A 22,605-nucleotide genomic window follows, 5' to 3' on the forward strand; every position below is an offset into this window, starting at 1 on the left:
AAATATATATATATATCTGGAGAAGAACTAGACGTAGTAGACCACTACATGCACCTTGTCCAATGGAACTCAATAAAAGATGATACAATAAAGGAAATTGAATGGCATATTAAATGTGGTTGGCAGGCATTCGGCAAGTAAGCATAATTTTCAAGAACAAGATTCCCCTATGCCTGAAGAGAAAAGTGTGTGCTATCTGCTCTAACATATGCTGGAGAAACATGGACACTAACCTCACAATCAATTCAAAAGCTAAGAGTGGCGCAAAGAGCCATGGAAAGATACATGCTCAGCATTACAAGACAAGGTAGAAAGACCTGCACATGGATTAGAGAACAACTGAAAGTATACAATATCATCAAGAGAGTTGATGATTAAAATGGAAATGGGCTGGTCACATAGCGAGAAGAACTGACAGCAAGTGGGCTAAGGCAGTCGTGGAATGGATCCCACTTGATAAAAAGCATCCACAAAAGAGACCTAAAGCAAAAAGGATAGACGATATCAGCAAGTATTGTGGGCCCAATTGACAAAAGAAAGATCAGGACCATATTGGTTGGAAATATGCAGAAGAGGCCTTCATCCTGCAGTGGATAGACAATGGCTAAAATGATGATGAAACCATATATATTAAGATTTTATTCCAAAAAGATGTTATAATCCTATCATCTGAAGAAATGTATGAGAGGTTAGCTTATACTGCCCCCACATTTCCAGTGATCAACATTTGTCCAGGTACCCAAATACACAGTCCTTGGTGATTCTGTGCATTTTGAGAATTTCTGCTGAATGATGGCGATCAAAGTTGGATATTTTTAGAGCTGACAGAGTACTGTTACTCTATGATGATCTTAATGTTCCTTTAACCTCATTATCCCAGCTTAATCTGCATAAATAATGCACATAGATATACAAATGGTATATAGGAGGTTCTAAGACAGTTGCAGGAAGCTAAACTGAACTTATAAACCATTATTTTTGCATACCTTCTCCTTTTTAACTGTTTCCCATATTGTTTATGGCCTGGATAAGCAAGGTAGCTGACTGTCTTCAATTTTGCATAAAAATCCACCAGATGCCCCTTCAGGTTATTCTTGTTCAACTTGCTCATTGGAAAGCTCAAACTCTTCTGAGAGGGAGGGGAGGTAGCTGACATCACATCCTCTTCCACTAATGGGAACCTATTTCATCCATCAAATTAATCATAATTCTCCTCTTCCTTTTCTAAAGAAAGATTGCCAAAAGAAAAATATGGCCAAAATTTTCTGTCTTCTATGGTTCTTTGGTCTGATTTTATGTGAGTATGATCCTATTCCTTTGGGTGGATGGTTGGGGGAAAATCCTTAAATAAGCAATAATTGAAAAACTTTTTAAAATATTTTGAACATGATACAAGGCTTCAGTGGGTTTCTAAAGTCTTGTAAATTTATTTTATTTGAAAATCAGAATCCAAGGCTGTATAACAAAATTATGTCCAGCCTATCTCATACTGTTGTAACTGTGAGTTAAAAGTGAAGAGGGAATCCATAAAAAAGCCAAAGGTGGTATCTAAATCTAACTTGTTACTGTTAATATTATTTTGTCTACAAGTCTATTTTTTTTTAATTATTAGGTGGGCTGGTTGGATAAAGGTGAGGGGGCTACAACTGAGAAAAAACACAGATTATAGAAGTAGAAAACCAAATTAATATCTGAGAAAAAAATAATTTCCATATGCATATATTTACATACCTTTCGCGCTATTCCTTTTCAAAGTAAGCAATTTTGAGAAATAGAAAAAAACATTTTAAAAAATTAAAAGCATGAGATAACAAAAAGGAAAGAAGCACAGCTGTAGTTTTCACAAAACTACTTACTATTCCTCTCCATATCTATCTGTTCCTGGAAGACCACTTTTGCTTTTATGTCTGCACGCTACTTCATACATTGCCTGTTTTTCTTTAAAATTCTCGTCTATTTCTCTTCAGGTGTTCATGAGTTTCAGTCAACTGCATCTTTCTTGGTCTTTCCCTTTCTCTAACACATTTGTTCATTGTTCCTTCCTTCTTTTCTTCCTTCCTTCCAATATTGTTTTGCAATTCAGTCCTCATTAATTTTTTTACTTATTGAACAAATATTCATTTCTTCCAACAGACCATGTACTACCATTACTATTTTACCAAGTAAAATATCTGCAACATTCAGCAAAATAATATTTTAAGATCAACAAATTAATTTACTTGCTAAAATTTGGCATTTACACAGATACAATTTATGATCTAATACAAATACTTTAATATTTGATACATTAATTTCTGACCCATATATCTCATTACCTCAAACAAGCTAACCTTTGCTATCATTCTCTGCATAGGAAAGTACATATACTTCAATATCTATAATCAACATACCTCAGCATACATACCACCACATTTTTCTATAAATGCATTAAACTACCAAGAGTTGTTTTTTTGTTTTTGCAGCCAGCTTATTCTTCTGAAAATTCAAAACTTGGTATCAATATCTGCATCTTTGCCATATGAACAGATTATTAAGGAAACAAGCAATGGTTTTTAAGAGATTATTGAAAAGTATATCACTGTTATTATATCACTGATATTAAATATCTTGGAAGCGTACAACAAAATACAGTCAACAAAACGAATTTCAGCACTAATATATGGAAATCTGGAATTTTACTTAAAGAGAGTTGTGTCACTGGATAAAAAAAATATTCAGTCCTGGTTCTGACATAATTTTAGTTTTTTTCAATTCAATTCACTTTTTCAATTCAATTTGGAATAGAGCTGGAAGGAAGGTCTCGGAGGTCTTCTAGTCCAACCCCCTGCTCAAGCAGGAGATCCCATTCCATTTCAAACAAGTGGCTGTCCGGTCTTTTCTTAAAAACCTCCAGTGATGAAGCACCCACAACTTCTGAAGGCAAGCTGTTTCACTGGTTAATTGTTCTAATTGTCAGGAAATTTCTCCTTAATTTCAGGTTGCTTCTCTCTTTGATTAGTTTCCATCCATTGTTTCTTATCCTGTCCTCTGGTGCTTTGGAAAATAAATTGATCCCCCTTTTCTTTGTGGCAGCCCCTCAAATACTGGAATATTGCTATCATGTCACCCGTAATCCTTCTTTTCTGTCAACTAACCATACCCAATTCCTGCAACCGTTATTCATGTTTTTCTCTCCAGGCCCCTAATCATCTTAGCAGCTCTTCTCAAAAATCTTCAAATAAAATTAGCACTGTCACCCAGAATTCTCATGGAGAAAATCTATCTGTATGATCAAGGAGTCGAGAATGATGGCACATAATCAAGTGCAGAATTTAGCATAAGAAAATCAGAAAATTTCAGCACACTTGAATTCTGTGCATAAGTGTGGTTAGTAAACTCAATGTAATTCCTCCAAATTAAAAATGGTATGTCTACTTATTTTAATAGAAAGAGGGAAAGTATTATGATATTCATAATGATTTAGATGCCGAAGTACTATCATATTTAGTTGAATTGTTTAAAGGCTGTACCTTAATGAAAAATAGACTGAAATAAAGTTAAATGGTAGGAACGAGGACAAACAAAAGAGAGCTTTTCCACTCATCATTAAACTATAACATTTCCAACTGTAAGTCATGATGCCGGCCACAAAAATGAGACAGCTTTAAGAAAGAATCAGAAAAATTCAGGGAAATAATTAGTCACAACCAATAGCCACTATTGTGGAAGGCAGTATATATATTAGAGATGACAATGTTTTCAAATTATCTGTTTCTCAACAAAATGAGAAAGAAAAGTTCTCATCATGCCCCATTTGTAGATTTTACCCAGAATCATCTGCTCAGGTCCTCTGGAAATGAAACCAATTAATAGAGAGGCCTTTGGTCTCATCCAGAAGCAGCCTTCTTTCCTTGTCACAACAAATAAAATAAACAACAATGGCTTGACTGCTGGACTGATTCTCCTAGGAAATCCAGCTGACTTGTACAGACCATTGAATCTGTCATTTTCTAATAGTTGCTCATTTATAATTTCTAAGTCCAGCTGACTCCATTGAGGTTTTTTAAAAAAAAAATCATTAAAATTTAGATGTTTTTTGCTGCACATTTTCTCACCCATATGCATTTTTACTTAGAATTTTTCTTATGAGCACATGTTCTCTTAAATAAGTATTTTTATTCATTTAAATGTGAGGAAATTGTTTCCAAGAATTATACATTGGTGTAGGTGTGCTCTCTCCCACCATCTCTCTCACGTTCTCTCACTGTCTCTCTCACACAGAGACTTTCAATTGGCAAAGTACATTGAACATTCAGTATTATTACAAAGGAACTTGGTTTCAGTTCTTACATTTTCATTCAGGAATGAATTGAATCGATTCCTCTCCATCTTTAATGTCATGAGAATCTTAATTGTCACATACTCCTCTGCAGTGTGAAAAAAAAGAGCCGCTGCCCTCATCCTGCAGTGGAATAGTGTGGTAACAAATAACCACTTGCACTGTAGGTGCTGTTGTGGCTGCTTCCCACAGGCCTACACCAGGGGTGGGATTCAGCCAGTTCACACCACTTCAGCAGAACCAGTAGCTAATTTTTTGTTGACCAGGCCCAGAATGGACTTCCCGAAGCGGCATCCACACAGAGAACTGGTTGTTCACATATTTGAATCCTGCCACTGGGTTACACATCAACCTTATAGCCCCATAAAGCACTCACTAACTCTGTTTGTTGAGGCCAAGATTTTAAGAGACATATTTGTAGGACTGCTTAGTGCAATGGCTAAGGCACCAGGCTAGAAATCAGGAGACTGGGATTTCTAGTCCCATCTTAGGTACAAAGTCAGTTGGTGACCTTGGGCCAGTCCCTCTCTCTCAAATTTAGGAAGAAGGCAATGACAAACCACTTGTGGAAAATCTTGCCAAGAAAACTGCAGGGATTTGTCCAGGCAGTTGCTAGGAGTCAACAATGACTTGAAGGTATGTACACACAGAATGCCTTAGCCTTTTATAAATATGCATTCTCTTAATAACTCAAACAAGGAAGACATTTTTTATATCTTGAATTCTGTTTTAACTGATAAAGTACTTTGAAGTACCTTGTTAAAATATAGCTTTCAAGATGGGATCTTAAGCTGGCTTATTTATATAAACAATATCCCATACTTTCATTCTCCCAAGAATGCTATGCAAGTTGCACTAATCTGCAATAAAAGCAATATGAGCATTGAACCAACAAAGTATTTCAACATTGTTAAATGATTGAAGAATTAAATACTTGTTTTTTTAAGAAAATTTATATGGTCATCCAACTCACTCTCAGTGATACTGAGCGCTTTATAAGGATAAAAACAATAAAAAAGCAATAACATCCTTGGTGACAAAAAACAGTCATGAATACTGCATTGTTTTTCCAACTTAAGCCAGGGCCACCCCAGTGTGCAAGATTTCCCATTGTATTTTTTTATATTTTAGATTTGATTAATCCATTTTCAACAGACATAAAGTAATGTAAAATAAAAATGAACAATTTACTGTAGACAAATATGAAAGGAAAGAAAAACAAGAAAATATGTAAAAAAAATCTCCAAACCTATGATTATAGCTATATTCCAAATTCATGTGATCTTTCATGTTTTTTTTAAATAAAAATGTTGACAGAGTTGGCCATGAATTTTTTACAAAGGGAAAGATAATGTGACATTTTCTGATTAATCCAATATATAATTTTCTCAAAAAATGCTAATTCACACATCTCTTAAATCCAATCTTTTTATCTCAAATTATACTATTTTTCTATCTTCTAAAGATTATTCTTTTTGATAATATAGGAGAACAAAAACCCATATTTGTTCTGAACATGTTAAATTCCAAATTGTCAATATATAATTCAGTACAATCTACATCTTTTTATAACCAGAGTCTTTTCTAATAATTCTGTCAAGGTACTATATGCCATTATTCCAAAAGAGATGTAAAGAGAAATATGATTATAACATTTGAGTTAAGTGCCCTAAATTTCTTGTGTGATGATGATGATAATGATGATGATAATGATGATGATGATGATGATGATGATGATGATGATGATGATGATGATGATGATGATGACGACGACGATGATATTATCCATTCAGTCGAGTCTGATCCCTGGCAATTCTATGATCCAGGTCTATCTGTATCTTCCAATCTTGCACTATTTCTTTAAGTTTTCCTATGTTCTGGCTTTGATAGTGTCCAGTTACTGTGTTCTTTGACAGTCTAGTTTCCTTTTACCACTAACATAATTGTTTTGTCCAGTGAATTTCCTTCCATGCCATGGGCAAAGTAAATGAGTACTTAATTGTTAGTCACCTTTGCTGTCCAAGAAATATGCAGGAGCCTTCTCCAGCACCATAGCTCAAACTAATCAATTTTCTTTCTGTTTTGATTTTTAAAGACCAACTTTCACAACCATAAGTAGCTACGGGGAACACAATAGAGCAAACTAACCTGCATTTGATTGCCAGGATGATGTCCTTGCTTTTCCATATTCAGTTCATATGCATCATTGCTGGCAACTAAGTGCAATCCAACATTTTATTTCTGTGCTACATTCACCACTTCCAACTATCTGTGATCCTAAGAAAGTGGTTTTTTCCACACATTCTATCTTTTCACTGTCAATTTCTATTTTGATATTTCCCTTCCTTGAAGTGGTCATGAGTTTGGTTAATAATCATTAATCTGTTCTTTACAGAGCATTCTAGATGGTGTCCATCTGATAAAAAAACTTTTGATGGAATAATTTCAATTTTAAATCACATAACAGAAACTTAGTTCTTCAAAACTTCAGTCCATTAGTTGTAAGGAACTGAAGTTTCCCATTTTTAATTCCAAGCTATATTTGTTATAGATATTTTAAACTATTACTTTAGCTTTTGACCAGAAAAAAATAAGCTTGAATTCTGACACTGAATTCTTCAATATTAATAACATAGATATTTTGGGAGCTGCTAAAGCATTGAATCCATGCTGAACTATCAAGATATGCTTTAACTGGGTTTACCTCCACTTTTAAGTTGCTAAAAAGATGGTGCCTTTTTATGACCATTTTTCCATTGATTTTAAGAGTAAAGTTATGTCAAAGAGTTGAGTATTCATGTGAGTTCATATCAAAACTAACCCTAACAGGGCCCAAATACATCTTACCGCTAACGAAGTTGGAAACACTAAATTAGTGCTAATAAATGTTATACCTACCAACTGCCAAGACTTAAATGAGTAAGTACAATAACATTCCAATTTAAATTACAGTGGCATTCAGTTCCCAAAAGAATCATTCCTATAAAATATCTACACTAAAATGCAAGGCCACTAACTGTTCTGAAAATTCAGAAGATTAAAACTGCCATCTGTCATAGGCAAATTTAATTTAGAAAGAGAGATTCTAGGTGTGTTACTTTCCCAACTGATATCACTTTGATCAAAATATTTTTTAGATTAAACATACTTATTGCTCTTAAAGCTTATACAAGACTGAGAGTTATATTTATTTTAATCACATTTATTTTACCCCACTAAGTCAAAAGTATCTTATAACATCTATCAAAATCTAATGTAATATGTTCCAGCAGACATATTAACTTGGACAGATTTGGAAATATGGGAATATAAATCCATAAATATTTAATAAAATTGATAGAGACCAGAAATCCTATCTATATCAACCATTCTAATGAGATATCCAACCTTAAAGGAAGTAAATTAGATTTATTTCAATTAATCTTACATCCAGAATATAAATCATATAACCAGAAAAAAACTGATGCGGTTCCCATCTTCAAAAAAAGCGGCGGGGGAGGGGAAGAATGGATGCAGGAAGAAACTACAGACCAATCAGCCTAACATCAATAGCTGGCAAGATCCTAGAAAAGATAATCAAGCAATGAAAGTATGAACACCTCTACAGGCAAGCAGAGTTATAATCAGAAGCCAGCATGGGTTTGTCAAAAACAGATCATGCCAGACAAACGTTATTGTATTTTTAAACAAAGTGACTAAATTAGACCAGCAAAATGATGTGGACATAATTTGTACTTCAGTAAGGCACTTCATAAAGTAGACTACATCCTATGTCTTGGTAAGATAGAAAAATATGGGTTAGAGAGCATCTCAATCAGATGGATTTGCAACAATGCTGACCTAGGCTGCATTAATAGAATTAAAATCATGCAAAGTGTTAGTGCCACTTTATAAGGCCTTGATAAGAACACACACTTGGAATATTGCATCCAGTTTTGATCACCACAATATAAAAAAGACTCTAGAAAGAGTGCAGAGAAGAGCAACAAAGATGAGTTGGGATCTGGAGGCTAAGAACAGTTGCAGGAATTGAATATGTTTAATTCAACGAAAAGAACAACTAAGGGTTACATGATAGCCATGTTCCAATATTTGAGGGGCTGCCACAAAGAAAAGGAAGTCAACCTATTCTCCAATGCACTTGAGGGCCGGACAAGAAGCAATGAATGGAAACTAATCAAGGAGAGAAGCAACCTAGAAATAATGAGACATTTCCTGACAATTAATCAGTGGAAAAATTTGTGGGTGCTCCATCACTGAAGATTTTAAGAAGAGATTGGATAGCGATTTGTCTAAATGGTATAGGATTTTCTGCTTGAGCAGAGGGTTAGACTAGAAGACCTCCAACGTCCCCTCCAACTCTGTTATTCTGTTACTTATTAGGGCTGGTAATGATGAAGTATAATTGCATTTTTGCATCTTGTATTCAAAAGAATTGACCTTTATCCCATTTATATCAAAAACTGATATATTACTAACAATTCCAAGACTAAATTAAAAAGTTTTCCAATGTACTTTATTGCCCTACACCTTTTTATCTGCATCTTGTTGCTATTTCTTTTTTTGAAAAAAAAGATTTATATCCTGCCTTTCCTTTAAAAGCAAAAGATAGCAAATTGCATTTCTTCCATCTCTTTTTCCCATCACGTTATTGTAGGCCATGCTGGGTTTGTTATTTCATGACTGACCAAAGCCACCCAATCAGTACCCATGACTGAAAATGGATTAGAAACTGGGTTTCCCCAGTCCTAGATCAACACTCATTTCAGAACTGTTTAATACTTTTTTCTTAACTTCATAGCCTTTCAGCCAATCCAGACAATCAGAATGTGTTTAAAATTCTTGGACTGCAACTGAACTTTCCCCCTCTCTCTAGGCTGCTGTGTGTTCGAAACAGACCTACTAGAAATCAAGATGATCAGCAATTCTCCCCAAACTTTTGGAACCAAAGTGGAATTCAAATGTGAGACTGACTACATAGATGCTGGTGTATTCTGGGTTCTTCAGAAACTGAATAACAAACTCCATTTCATTGCACATGTTACATCAAGATCTAGAGAGATAAAGGGTAATCTTGAAGGCTACAAGTCTACAAAAAATGGCAACTATTACCAGCTAACTATTGCCAGTTTTGAGGAGAAACATGAGGGTACCTATTTTTGTATGCGCCATCGCAATCAGATGCTGAGTTTTAGTTCAGGCATCCTAGTACACCTGCCAGGTAGGTTTCATCATAAGCTTTAAATTCCCCATTTATATCTTCCCTGCCAGATCAGCTTCTACTCTAGCATGTACTTTTATCATATATATGGGGAAAGTACGGCTTTCTTTCCTCTCATCATTGGGGATGATATTAATCAGGAGAGAATTGCTTTATTTCTCTACATTTTTTTTCTTTTATCATATCTATGATGATTTTGGAATCATTTAAAACTATGGAGGAGAAACCTTGTTATAAACCATCAGCCATTAACTATGAAAACAGAAGAAATACACTTTCATATCTATCTTGTTTACAGTGAAAACTACTACTGTGCTTCCTACCATCCCACAGCAAATTTCAGTCACCACCAAAGAACTGATAAAAGAAGAAGCTATGAAATGTCCCAATTCTACAGTCATAGGTATGTTTCCTTAGCTTACTTACAAATTAGAGGGCATAAATGAAACACTTTAAGCTCTGGATTTACCACAAAAAACACCTCATGCTGCAAACAACATCCATCCATCGAAATGCAAGTTCCACAGTCATTCTAAGTTGTTGAGAGAAGCATCTCTGGTTATGGCTTAACATTAGCTGAGCAGAGCATCCTGATATTGCTTCTCTGTCTTTCTTCCTCCTGTGGATCTCTTCTCCAATGGAGCAAACAGTTGGAAAGGCTCATTGAGCCAGAGAGGAATAATGCAAGTCAGTTAACAATGCAAACAAAAGCCAAGGGGATGGGGCAGGTCCTTATGATATATTAATAAGCATTTCTGCAAAGTTGCCAGTAATCACTGGCACTATAGCTACTTGAGGATCACAGCCATGTTGCTGTTCAGCTAAAGCATTACAGAACTCATAATATCATTTCAACATATCAGAAGTTGAAGATACAACTTCACAACAGGGTCAAGTTATATTAACCTCTCTTTTTTAAGTATATGGAGTAAATATAAGGAGATGAAGCATAGTAGGAAGATGGTGGGATTCAGGGNCAGGGATCCTTCCCATAGAAGGATGTGGGATGTTCCTGACGAGAAAAGATAAGGACCTTCCCCTAAACTAATAAGAGAAATAGTGAAAATTACAAAAAAACACTACATTTTTCCACTATGTTTCTAGGCTGGCAATTAACAATTGCTCTTCTAGAACAAGTTGTACAACGCAACTCATTATAATAGATTAATAAATTTCTTCAAATAATAAGACCTTATCAAAAACTGGAGGGATAACATTTTTGAAAGTGTTGCTCTTCCTTTGCTTTGTATTTCAGTAACGACAAATACAAAAAGTACAATGTTCTCCTGTGAACTTTATGTATGGGTTCCCTTAGCTGGTGTTTCTCTTCTTCTGCTGATAACCCTGATAATCGTCATATCACTGTGCTGTGGTAAGAAGATTTCCTTTAAACTATGTTTGATGGTTCAACTGTTGACAGTTACTAAGAGATTAGTTTAAAATTAGACATATATCTACTCATGTAAAGATGGAGCCCATTCTAGTATCTTACTTCCTGTTTCTGGAGTGATTATGAATACTTATTCACATTAAGAACTAGTTTACTTGAGCCATTCTAAAACTGTGAAACATTTTTGATGGAAATTTAAAACCACTCTGCAGTCCACATATCCACATGCAAGAGGAAAATTGGGGGGGGGGGGAGATGAATACTTCATAATAGTACTCAAGAAGCTTTTTCAGTTCTGACTGAATGGTGGGGAATAGAAGGATTTATATTTTTTGGAGTCATCTGGTTGTTAGCACTCTGAAGATGGGTCGTTAGCTCTCTGAGTCTGAGAGTCATTGAGGCTTTATCTGTACCCCCAGGGTCACCTGAGTCAGGGTGCAAATGGATGTGGAACCTTCTTGGCATTGTTGAAAGGACTATGTTGTAGATAAGAGATAGAAGGTGTTGTATTTCTTCCCTCTGTCAAGAGAGAGCTGCTCAATTTTAACACAGATGGCCTCTTTTACCCCTCTTTCAAACAGTGGTCCTCTCTGTCCAGAATATGGACTTTGCTGTCTTCAAAAGGGTGGTCTTTGTCTTTCAAATGCAAATGACTGCTGAATCTTGTCCTGATGGGTTTGTCCTCCTATGTGGCAGCATGCACTGGTCTGAAGAAGAACAAAGAAGACAAAGAAGAGAACAGAAAAAAAGAGAGAACAAAAGAAACAACGTTGTCATTCCATATGTTGCAGGAATATCTGCAAAGCGCAGGAGGATTTTCAACCAACACAATATACATACACATTTTAAACCCAAGAATACACTAGGGCAGAAGCTTGTTCACCCCCAAGGATAAAACACCCAGACACATATTGAGCAATGTGATACATGCAGTACAATACAGTGAGACATGTGCAGATCTGTACTTTGGAGAAACAACCACTTCACAAATGCATGGCACAACATAGGATGGCAAATGCATCAGGACAAGATTCAGCAGTCCACCTGGTGGATTCAGTAGGACCACTTCTTTGAAAAAGAGGTCAAAGAGGCCATCTATGTTAAAATTGAGCAGCCCTCTCTTAACAGAGGGGGAGAGATACGACACCACCTATCTCTTGTCTTCAATACAGTCCTTTCGGTAGTCCCAAGCAGGTTCCACACCCATTTGTTCTCTGATTCAGGTGACCCTGAGGATATAGATAAAACCCTAAGTGGCGTCAATGACTCTCAGAGAGCTAACAACTGATCTTCAGAGTGCTAACGACCAGATGACTGCAAACAATATAAATTCTTCCATTTCCCACCATTCAGTCAGACCTAAAGAAGTTTGTTGGTTAAGAAGTGAAACATTTTCTAGAAAAAACTTATAAAATCCAGTTGATTTTTGAAAAGCACTTTGGGCAACCATGACCTGGATGATTGAGAATCTCTGTCTACTGTATCTATCATCATTATGAATTTGGGTAATACAGTATATAAAAAAATGAAAGAATAGCAAAACAGTGCAAAATGTTATTTCTTCAAATATATATATATATATATATTTTTCCTGCCAAAGGTCCAAGGAGAAGCAGAAGAAAATGCAAATGTATACGGTGAGTTTTCCATTATGCTGCCCTTTGCCCCTTTCCATACACTTAAGTTTCACTTACTAAAATTGGGTTGAAACATGCTATCAATCTCCAGGTTAATTTTTAAACTTCAATATTTAATTGCAGAAATAGGTTGACATTTGATGGACATGAGCAGCCCAGAGATCGACCCCATATGATAAAAAAAAGTTATGAGTTTGGCAGAATACAAACTGGATAGCTGGCTTTGTGACATAAATAGGTTTACCAGATCTGGGCTGCAAAAATCAAGACAACTGTGTCCCATTTGCCATGGTCTAATGGCTCTCCAGATTTTTGTAGCCCATATGTACTATCACTAATAAATATATTTTTGTGATTTACCATAACCACAGTGAACAGGCAGTCCACCAAAGATTATCCCTTTTATGAGAACCTTTAAAATTAAAATGCACCCATTGATTCAAAAAGGTCAGCCACTTTGTATTGCACGTATTTCAAGCTCTGTCTTTTCTTTTTAGGCCAACAAATGGAACCAATGGAACTCACATGAAACCATTCCAGGGCAATAAATAGGATCCAGTATGATCAACAAAGAGATTCTGATGTACTTGTAATAATTTTCTGTTCATATATTAAGAATGAATGTCTTAGATCAGATCTTTGAAATCATATGCTGCATTGTTGTATTTTATTATTTACTCATATCATTTACTCAGAAAGCAGTTTTTCTGTAAATTAGCAGGTTATGAATTTATTCATCCAGTTGAACATATTGCCGTGTTATGAAAACAAAGTCAATATTGTAGCTTTAAAACAATAGTTTAGAAACATGTTATAATTTTGTGATACTTATGGCTATAATTATGATGGAAAAATTACAAATTCAAGGAACATTCAATAGCATTTGTTTTCTGGGTAGCCAAGTGGAAGGAAAGGGAAGCATTATCTTATCTTTCCTGATACACGTAGGTACATATGTGTATTATTCTTGTTGCAGTTGCCTTCTCTCTTTCCACCCTGGGAGTTTTAATATTTAGTAACCTGGGAGGGAAGGGCATATAAAAAAGTTGCATTCCCAAATCTCTAAAATAGCCTATAGAAGGACTGAAGGGAGATAACGTTTTACCACTAACCAGTGTCAGAATATAATTTATCCTATTCTAAGAAGGATTAGAGTATATAGAAGATTTTCTCTAAATTTAGTTTTATAGCATTTCAAGGTAGAACTGGGGAAGACCTTGCCTGAAACTTCAAAGCTAGATAGAATAGTGATTTGACTCAATACAGAGCAGCTTTTAAAAATCTGATGTAATTGCAATCATTCTATCTATAGTGGCAGGAAAGAGAAGCAGATGTTTTCTACCATCAGTTTTAGCAACCCATCATTTTGCCACAATTCCACAGATCTGTAATACTTTCAGAATGATATTGTCTGTATATGGCAGAGAACAGTTTAAGTTAACTATTGTTTTCCTTTGTTCAAGTATCCAATAAACTAAGTCAAGATAATGTTAAGCACTCAGTACTTCCCATTTCATCTTCCATGCCCAATAGCAAAAACTGAAGCAAACTTTATTAAACAAACCAAATGAAATCCATCAAGGCTCCAGGACACAGCAAACAGTACCTTCTGGAAAAAAACAGATTCTGCAAGCATAGAGTGAACTCATGAGGCTACCAGCTTCTTCCATTCTCGAAGAGGAGCCAAGTTAATACAAATGAATTTTCCAAAAACAGCACAGCTTTTTGAAATGTATCACTTTTTGTTCAACATCAAGTGTTCAATAGGAATGCATGCCAGTCAAATTAGCGTGTGGTAGAGCTCACAGAAAGAAAAAGATAAAGTACATTTCAGTTGCCCATTTCTTTGCAATAGGACTTACCACAATGCTAGGAAAGTATTTGATCATGTTATCAACATGATAGTTTGCTTATTAAAAATGAAAACTTACTTTCATTCTACAGATATATCACAACTGAAAATGAAAAAGATCTATTAGTAACTTCTCATATGTAACAGACTAAATGCACGTGCATTTAAATTTAGGCTTGGTATGTTTCTTCTGTTGGCTCATGCATGCTTTTATTGAGATCTCCAGAACACCACTGTAACATCTTAAATTGTTCTAATAAAGATATTAACCTATGATGTAATTTTGGGTGTTTTTTAATTATAGAAATTAATCATGACACTGGGGAAATTAGTATTAGTATTGTCAAGGTTTCACAGCAATTTTATATGTGATGTAAAAATAGCGTCTGAAGTTTTTTAAAGAAAAATACTTACCCTGGCATGCTTTTTAGCTTTTCATTTTCTAGAATTATCTTGCTTTCTTCAATAGAGAAAATGGAAAGTAGAAAAAATTACCCTTAGATTGGTATAAGAGGCTGCAGTCTACCAGATCTGATGCAGCTGAATTCAGTATCTTTGCTTTCTTATTTTTACTGTATGTTTTAGAGGAAAGCCAGCCTAGTGCACATTTAATTACTTTCACTTTTAAAATGTATTAATATCGTCTATTTTTTGTAAAAAACAAAACAAAAAAAACAGTCCTTACCATAGTGTCAATGATCCAGAATGTGGTACTGTCCAGAAAAGGAACTGGCTTCTAAAGGGAATGGATTAAGCCTAAGAGTAATTCAAAGAGGAATGAGGGCAGGTAGGATTTAAAATAATGAGAGAGGTTGATCCAGCTAGAAAATAAAACCCTCCAGAAGTAAATATAGAAAAGGAAATAAGCAATCTAATGCCAAGAAAACCATATTGACATGGTTGCATTTAGAAAAAAATTAATGCCTTATCTTCAGACCATAAGATCTTCTTCTAGTTACTGGGAAAGAGCACTGAAGTTTCACAAGGAGATCTTGAGAAGATAACCAGACCAAACTATATGACAGTGGTGGTGAACCTATGGCACGCGTACCAGAGGCGGCACTCAGAGCCCTCTGTGTTGGCACGCGCGCCACCGCCGCCCAGAGCAAGAGCCCCACCCAGCACAAAGGAGGCAAAGCGGCCAACTAGCAAGCTCGAGTAGAGGTGGTAGAGCAGAGGTCACCAACCATTGTCAATTGGTGGACTGGAAGAGAGGAGGAAGCATTTTACATGTGTGCATGCGTGCATGGGGCCACGAGCATGTACGTGCTGCAAATGGGGCAGGGCTAGTGCCTGCATGATACTCATTAGCCCTGCCCCGTTCTTGCGTGGTGCAGCACCTTGTATCTGCACCCCGCGGCGTGGCAGCGGCCGTTTTTGCGCCTTGCAGCATGGTGGCCCATTTTTGCGCCCCTGGTTTTTGTGTGCCAGAGGCGGCACTCAGATGCACCTCCCTGCCCCCCCCGAGGGCACCACAATGCTGATGCGGCCCTGGCACTTGCGATAAATAAGTGGGTTTTGGGTTGTGGTTTGGGCACTCAGTCTCTAAAAGGTTTGCCATCACTGCTATATGAAATTCTGATCACTGATTTTTCCAATATTCAAAAAGAACTTCTTTGTTTTACAAGGATAAGTACAAGGGAAACAAGGAGTATAAGAAGAATAAAAAAGAATCTGGAATGATTAAAGCAGAAATGAAACATTCTTAATTAGATGTTTTATGAACATAGATGGACAAGATGAAAGTGAATCTGATTATAAGACTATTCAAAACAAAGGAATTGTAATAATCCTCAAAAGTACTGTGGGAAGAATCCAGAGAAAGAAATATTTTGGGGAATATTAAAAAGGCAGAATATATTTCCCCAAAGGAATAATGGAGAAGATCTTTAAAAAGGAAGAAACTTCTACACACACACACCCACACACACCCACAGCCAGACAACTCAGCAGAAAACAGCTTTTAGAAATGCAGATGTAATAATCCATTCAGGAAGGTTGGAGCCCTCCAGCTAGAAGCTGAAAAGATCAGGCAGACAAAAGCCCTTAAAATCATACCCCGCCCAAACTCTAAGACAGGACATAACAGGATTAACCCACAGATGCCAAAGGAGCACACTCAGACTCAGGTCAAAGTACATGACACAGGAAATACAAAGCCTCAAACAGAAACAGGAAACAATCTCAAGAGCCCCAGAAGGTATAAAATCCCACTCCCTGCTGCATGTGGCCTCTCTCTCTCTCTCTCTCTCTCTCTCTCTCTCTTTCAGAGGCATCTTTCTGTCTGGCTCTCCTCTTCAATAAATTACAACCTTCTTTCTAAAGCAGTCGCCATGTTGTTTGTTCCCGGCTTGGACTGGACCCTGATGAAGATTTTTCCTTCAACAGTACATTATTAAGATTGAATATATACATGCACATCATATAAAATAAAAAAGAAGAATACGCAGAGATAGCCTGGAACTATTGAGCTTATGTCAGGAAAGCAAATGTTCAGAATTAGCTGAAATTGGTGAAAAATACCAACAATACACTGAAAGGCCTTTGTAGACCTTTTAATCATATTCATCACACTAGCCTCTTTCTGGTTAATCAACATGATAAAAATAAAAAAAAATATAGAAAAAGAAGCACTGAATAAGTGTATAACACAGAAAGAATAATGGTTGTGCAATTCTATGCATTATTCTTTTTGATGCCTATCACCAACATGAATGAAGCAAGTGTTCAAGCCTATTCAGGCAATTCATTCTTATGTATTGTACCATTGATATTTGAAGGCATCAGCAGATTTAGTATGTTTGTATTAAAAAGAATTATGGAAGGAAAAATGTTTTCCGAAGACAAATGGGAAAATTCATACATATTTTTTCATAGAAATAAAAGGCAAAGTTCAGTGTCTTATTTTTTCAGCAATTCTGATTCCCAAGGAATATAACATCTTGCATCATGTTCATCAGGGATCCCCAATCCCTGGACCAGTAACAGGCCATGGCCTATTCAGAACCAGGCTACAAAAAAGGCGGCCCTGTGTGCACGCAAAGCTCTATTCACGCAAATGGCCTGGTTCCCCTCTCCCTCCCCAGCCAGGCCACTAAGCCACCTGATCCCGATGTCCAAGTGCAGAGTGGTGAGAGCAAAGGCTGAGTGAGATGAGCATGCCCTGCTCAGCTTGGCTCACCAAGGCTGCCAGTATAGGACATCCAATCTGATTTTGGAGCACTGGGCAGCCTCGGTGAGTCTGAAGGAGTATGATACCGTGCCCTCCAAAAGCTTCTCTTCTCCGTGCTAAAAGCTTTTGCAAACAGACTAAAAGCTTTGGGGAGCGATCTCACACTGCTTCAGACTTTCCCTTTGCAAAAGCTTTTGGTGCAGAAAAGCCTGAAGGAGCACGAAACCGTATCCCAAAAGCTTCTCTTATATGAGTGGAGTGGCGCACATGCCAGGCCACCACTCAGGCGACTCAGTTTCCTTCTCCTCCCCCCAAGTCACAAAGGTTGGGGACCATTGATGTACATAACATCAATGTATCATGAGCCTAAATTAGAAAATGACATGAAGAAAAAGTTCTATGACTTAAACCAGCATTTGCTATACAGGTTTCACTCCCTGCCACCTGAAATACTAGCATATCTAGAGAAGATTCATTAAAAATAATTTCTGAGATAAATGAAATCATAGTTAAATTACCATCACTTTTTATAAAATGTCTTATAAAGGTCAACAGAGATTTATCTCCTGGTAAATTTGTGAAGGCAAAAGTTTGACAGCTATAATTTAGCGGATAATACAAAAAAACAATTGATTTCAACAGCAAAAGACAATTATCTTTTACAGATGTTTGAAGTACTTCACCATGCATAGCATTCTGTTGAGATGTGGATTGTAATTTGAAAATAATTAAAGAATTAAACTGAAATATATCACAAGTCAAAACTTATTTCAAAGACCAGAACAAATAAACTGCTTTGATATGGAAGAAATATATCTATGCCTGCAAACAGTACATTTTCATTTGTGTTCTGTAAACATTGTTTACTTGGTATGCTGAAAAAAACTTCACACCATCACAGTAACTTATCACTGTCATTGATAAGTGTTACATTTTTATGAAGAACGCTATGTAAATTAAGGAAGTTGTGGATGTAGCTGTTAAAGAAGCATGAGGACTCAATCATAAGCAATTACTTTTTAGCCTATATAAACAGCCAGAATGGCTAACTTCTATGCCACACCAAAGGGGTGTGTGTGTGTGTGTGTATGTGTGTGTGTGTGTGTGTGTGTGTGTGTGTGTGTGTGTGTGTGTGTGTGAGAGAGAGAGAGAGAGAGAGAGAGAGAGAGAGAGAGAGAGGATATTATTTATTTCATGAATATTGAAAACAATGAGGTTCTTCAGCCTGTAATTCAACATTTAACTGTCATTTTGTGAACAGATATAAGGGCTCACTTGAATTGAAATTTCAGTGAAGAAAACAGGATAACACAGATGTGTAACAGTGTTAAATCATTCAAAGCAAAAGCTTACTTTGTGGGAGGAAACAGCTGGCCGCTGGTTGTTTGACTTACTATATTTCCCAACTGTCAATTCTGTAAGTAACGTTTAACCCAAATGTTTCAAAGAGTTTGCCAATATCATTTTGAGTTCACAGAAACACTTTGATTTTTTTGTTTGAGTCAGTTCCAGCTTTTCTTTTTTCACTGTGGAAAATGACACTGCTACAGAAGATATAGAAATGGAGTTCACGAAGCTCTGGTATGAGGCAATTCTGGAGCAGAAATATGTGATGTTGGAAGTCAAGCTTTCTACATGTTTCTGTCTTATCTGCAAAAGATTTTGCAAATTATTCACTATGTCCATGACGATATTAGCAATACTTGTGGACACATATTTTTATTCATGTATTAATCTAGGAACTGCCTATCTCCCTCACAAAGGGGCTCTAAGTGGTATACAAATAAAATGTTAAAAACATAAAAACTGAACATAAAAAATTGAAGTGGAGGCAAAGTTAACATTAGACGTTAAAAGGTAATTAAAAGGATAGTGGGCTCCCAATGCAGTAACCAGCTCTTTGGCTGCAAGTGAGATAGGGGAGACATAAAGGCCAGGGGAAGGAGGCCCATTCTCCTGACCATTCTTCTCTGGTGGAAGAATGTTCTAAAGGGGGGAGGGCAACAGCAGGGAAGGCTCTCCCTCTGGACCCCACCAGCTGGAATTCCTTAACTGATGGGGCCCACAACATATCTTCTATACCTGCCCAGATGGGATGGGGGTGAAAATGATCCCATTCCATATAGGTAGCCTGGCCCCATGCCATGTAGGGCTTTAAAGGAAAAAACCAATACCTTGAAACATATATTGGACATATACATGTCAAGGTTTTTTTCTCATCTGAGAAAATTCACAAGTTTTTATTGAAACCAACATTGACTGATGAAGGTTTCCAAGTAGCATAGAGAGCAGTTTTCTCCCAATAAAAGAGAATATTTGTAGCTCAGGGTTGAAAAGAGGGGTTCTTGATGCTCTCTGAATTTAGTTGTTTTCTTGCAGGCATTTCATTACCCAAACTAGGTAACATCCTCAGTGCTAGTTTTCTCTCAGGATATAAAATCAAATACTAAACTTCTGGTTGATGAGAATCAGTGCCAACTAAGTAGCCAAAGTGAATTGGTGAAAAAGTAATTGTGCCTCCTAGTAAAGTTCTTTTAAATTTTAGTAAATTTATATTTAATGGCATATTATTATATGCATTGTTTCCTTAATTCTTTACTTGCTAGAGACTTTTGTGGCCATGTATAAACATGCTTCACTGTTGAGCCCTCAGGTGGTCTTTATAATAGTTTCAGACTACTGATTCAGACATAGAGCATAATAAACTGATTAGATCTTAATAACAATAATAGTAAAGTTGGAAGGGACCTTGGAGGTCATCTAGTCCAACCTCCTGCTCAGGCAGGAAACCCTATACCATTTCGGACAAATGGCCGTCCAGTCTCTTCTTTAAAACTTCCAGTGTTGGCGCATTCACTGTTTCTGGAGGCAGGTTGTTCCATTGGTTAATTGTTCTAACCGTCAGGAAGTTTCTCCTTAGTTCTAGGTTGCTTCTCTCTTTGGTTAGCTTCCATCCGTTGCTCCTTGTCCTGCATTCAGGTGCTTTGGAAAATAGCTTGACTCCCTCTTCTTTGTGGCAGCCCCTGAGATATTGGAACACTGCTATCATGTCCCCCCTCGTCCTTCTCTTTGTTAAACTAGACATACCCAATTCCAGCAACCGTTCCTTATATGTTTTAGCCTCCAGTCCCCTAATCATCTTTGTTGCTCTTCTCTGTACTCAACATCTTTTTTACATTGTGGTGACCAAAACTGGATGCAGTATTCCAAGTGTGGCCTTACCAAGGCATTGTAAAGTGGTATTAACACTTCACATGATCTTGATTCTATCCCTCTGTTAATGCAGCCTAGCACTGTGTTGGCCTTTTTGGCAGCTGCAGCACACTGCTGGCTCATATTTAGGTGATTGTCCACTAGGACTCCGAGATCTTAATTATTACAGTTTTTTTCTGTGGATACGGAAGAGAAAATAGGTTGATGAATGAATGCATGGGAATAAATGGAATGCTTAGCACTGGGCAGGGACAAGACAAAGATAGCATGAGCAGTTATATATTTATGGATACATGTACAGGTAGTTCTCAATTTACACTTGGTCATTTAATGACTTACCTGAAAATTGGGACTTATAACCTGGATCCTAAAGTCCAAAGGTTGCTTCCCCTTCCCCAGTCACATGATTACACTCAGGTACTCAGAAACAAAGCCCTTTTACTGCCATTTGTTGCTTCCCAGTCACATGACCGCATTTTACTATAGTTTTGCCAAAAAATCAGTACTTTTAGTTTTCAGCTAAACGACACCCTAGTGAACAACGGATTTGTTAGTGACTCCAGTGTTCACTTAACTGCAGTCATTCACTCACTGCAAAAAATATTATACAATTGTGTTGGTCACATGAACAACTCATTTTACAACTGTTATGACTTATGACTGTAATTGCGAGCTCTATTATGGTTGCAAGACGAGGACTAGCTGTATTATGCAATAAGGAGTGTGGATCTGAACGTGATTGTATCAAAATCTAAGTAATTATGTTTTACAGAGACAATGAATGAACAAGTGCCAATTATGTATAAATGGGGAAAAAACAAGTAAGCAATTAAATATGTATATTTGGGAGAATGATTGCTAAAGATGGGGAAATGAATTTTAAGATGCATATATGCTGATGGAAAGATGACATATTGTCCATTTTAAGTAATGAATATTAAAAGGAAAATGGTTATGCCTAAGAGAGTGCCTCTATACACTTTGTTATATGGAATTAAGAGTTAAATATATGGTAGGGAGAAACGGGCAATTTAGAAAACTAAGACCAGATTTCTGAAGAAATGTTTCAATCCAGTTTTAAAGAAGCTATCAGGGCTGCCATTAAGCTACACTGCAACCTGCTTGCCATTGGCAGCCTGCCATAGAAAGGGGGGGAGGAAAGTGCAGTGGAATGAGAAAGGATTGCCAGGGGACACCGTGAGGTAACAAAACCAAGTCTCGCACCGTCCCGTGAGAAACACCCGCCACTTCAAGATCAAGAAAGGAATGCCAGCTACGAAGTCAAGGATAATTTCTTAGCACTTAATTAGACCTTTCTTGATAACCAGGGGATTGGAAGGAGACATGGAAAAGTTAACCATATACTTTGGGCAGGAAAATCTCAGATCCAATTTCACTTCTTCTGTAACCTCTTGGCTTTAGTAAAGTATACCTTTGGCTAGCCCTGGGGCTAAGAGTCTTTCTTTTCTAACTGACCAAGTTGGAACAGTTGATAGAAGTTGAATCCTACTTTCTTCCTTTATTATGTCTGCCTACGAAGTCTGCTACATTGCAATTTTTAAAATATTTTAGATCTAGAATCTCAGGTTCACTTTAAGCCCTGCTGCTGTTGCTGCTGAGCAGATAGCAGCAATCTGTGGGGAGGGGATGTCCTCTTGTAGAGATGGTGACAGATCGATAAGTTATTGGTTTTGGATTTCTTGCTAGAAATCCCATTCTAGGGGCTTATATTACATACAGATCAAATCTGCTTGGTTGCAATATATCTACCAACTTTCAGCTGCTCCGGGGGTTTGAGTGAA

The 22,605-nt window shown here is 36.8% G+C and overlaps 1 protein-coding gene across 1 annotated transcript; it reads left to right on the forward strand.

Moving 5' to 3' along the window:
- The first annotated feature begins 1,248 nt into the window (after positions 1–1,248).
- Positions 1,249–14,689, forward strand: CD8A (CD8a molecule). The gene is made up of 6 exons (XM_015831527.1): positions 1,249–1,297; positions 9,195–9,539; positions 9,838–9,942; positions 10,795–10,911; positions 12,530–12,566; positions 13,064–14,689. Exons 1-6 carry the CDS (start codon positions 1,252–1,254, stop codon positions 13,116–13,118), a joined length of 705 nt encoding a protein of 234 aa, XP_015687013.1. The 5' UTR covers positions 1,249–1,251; the 3' UTR covers positions 13,119–14,689.
- Positions 14,690–22,605: the final 7,916 nt, after the last annotated feature.

This window comes from Protobothrops mucrosquamatus, unplaced genomic scaffold (genome assembly GCF_001527695.2).
Source record: "Protobothrops mucrosquamatus isolate PMUCROS unplaced genomic scaffold, P.Mucros_1.0 scaffold_257, whole genome shotgun sequence".
NCBI lineage: Eukaryota > Metazoa > Chordata > Lepidosauria > Squamata > Viperidae > Protobothrops > Protobothrops mucrosquamatus.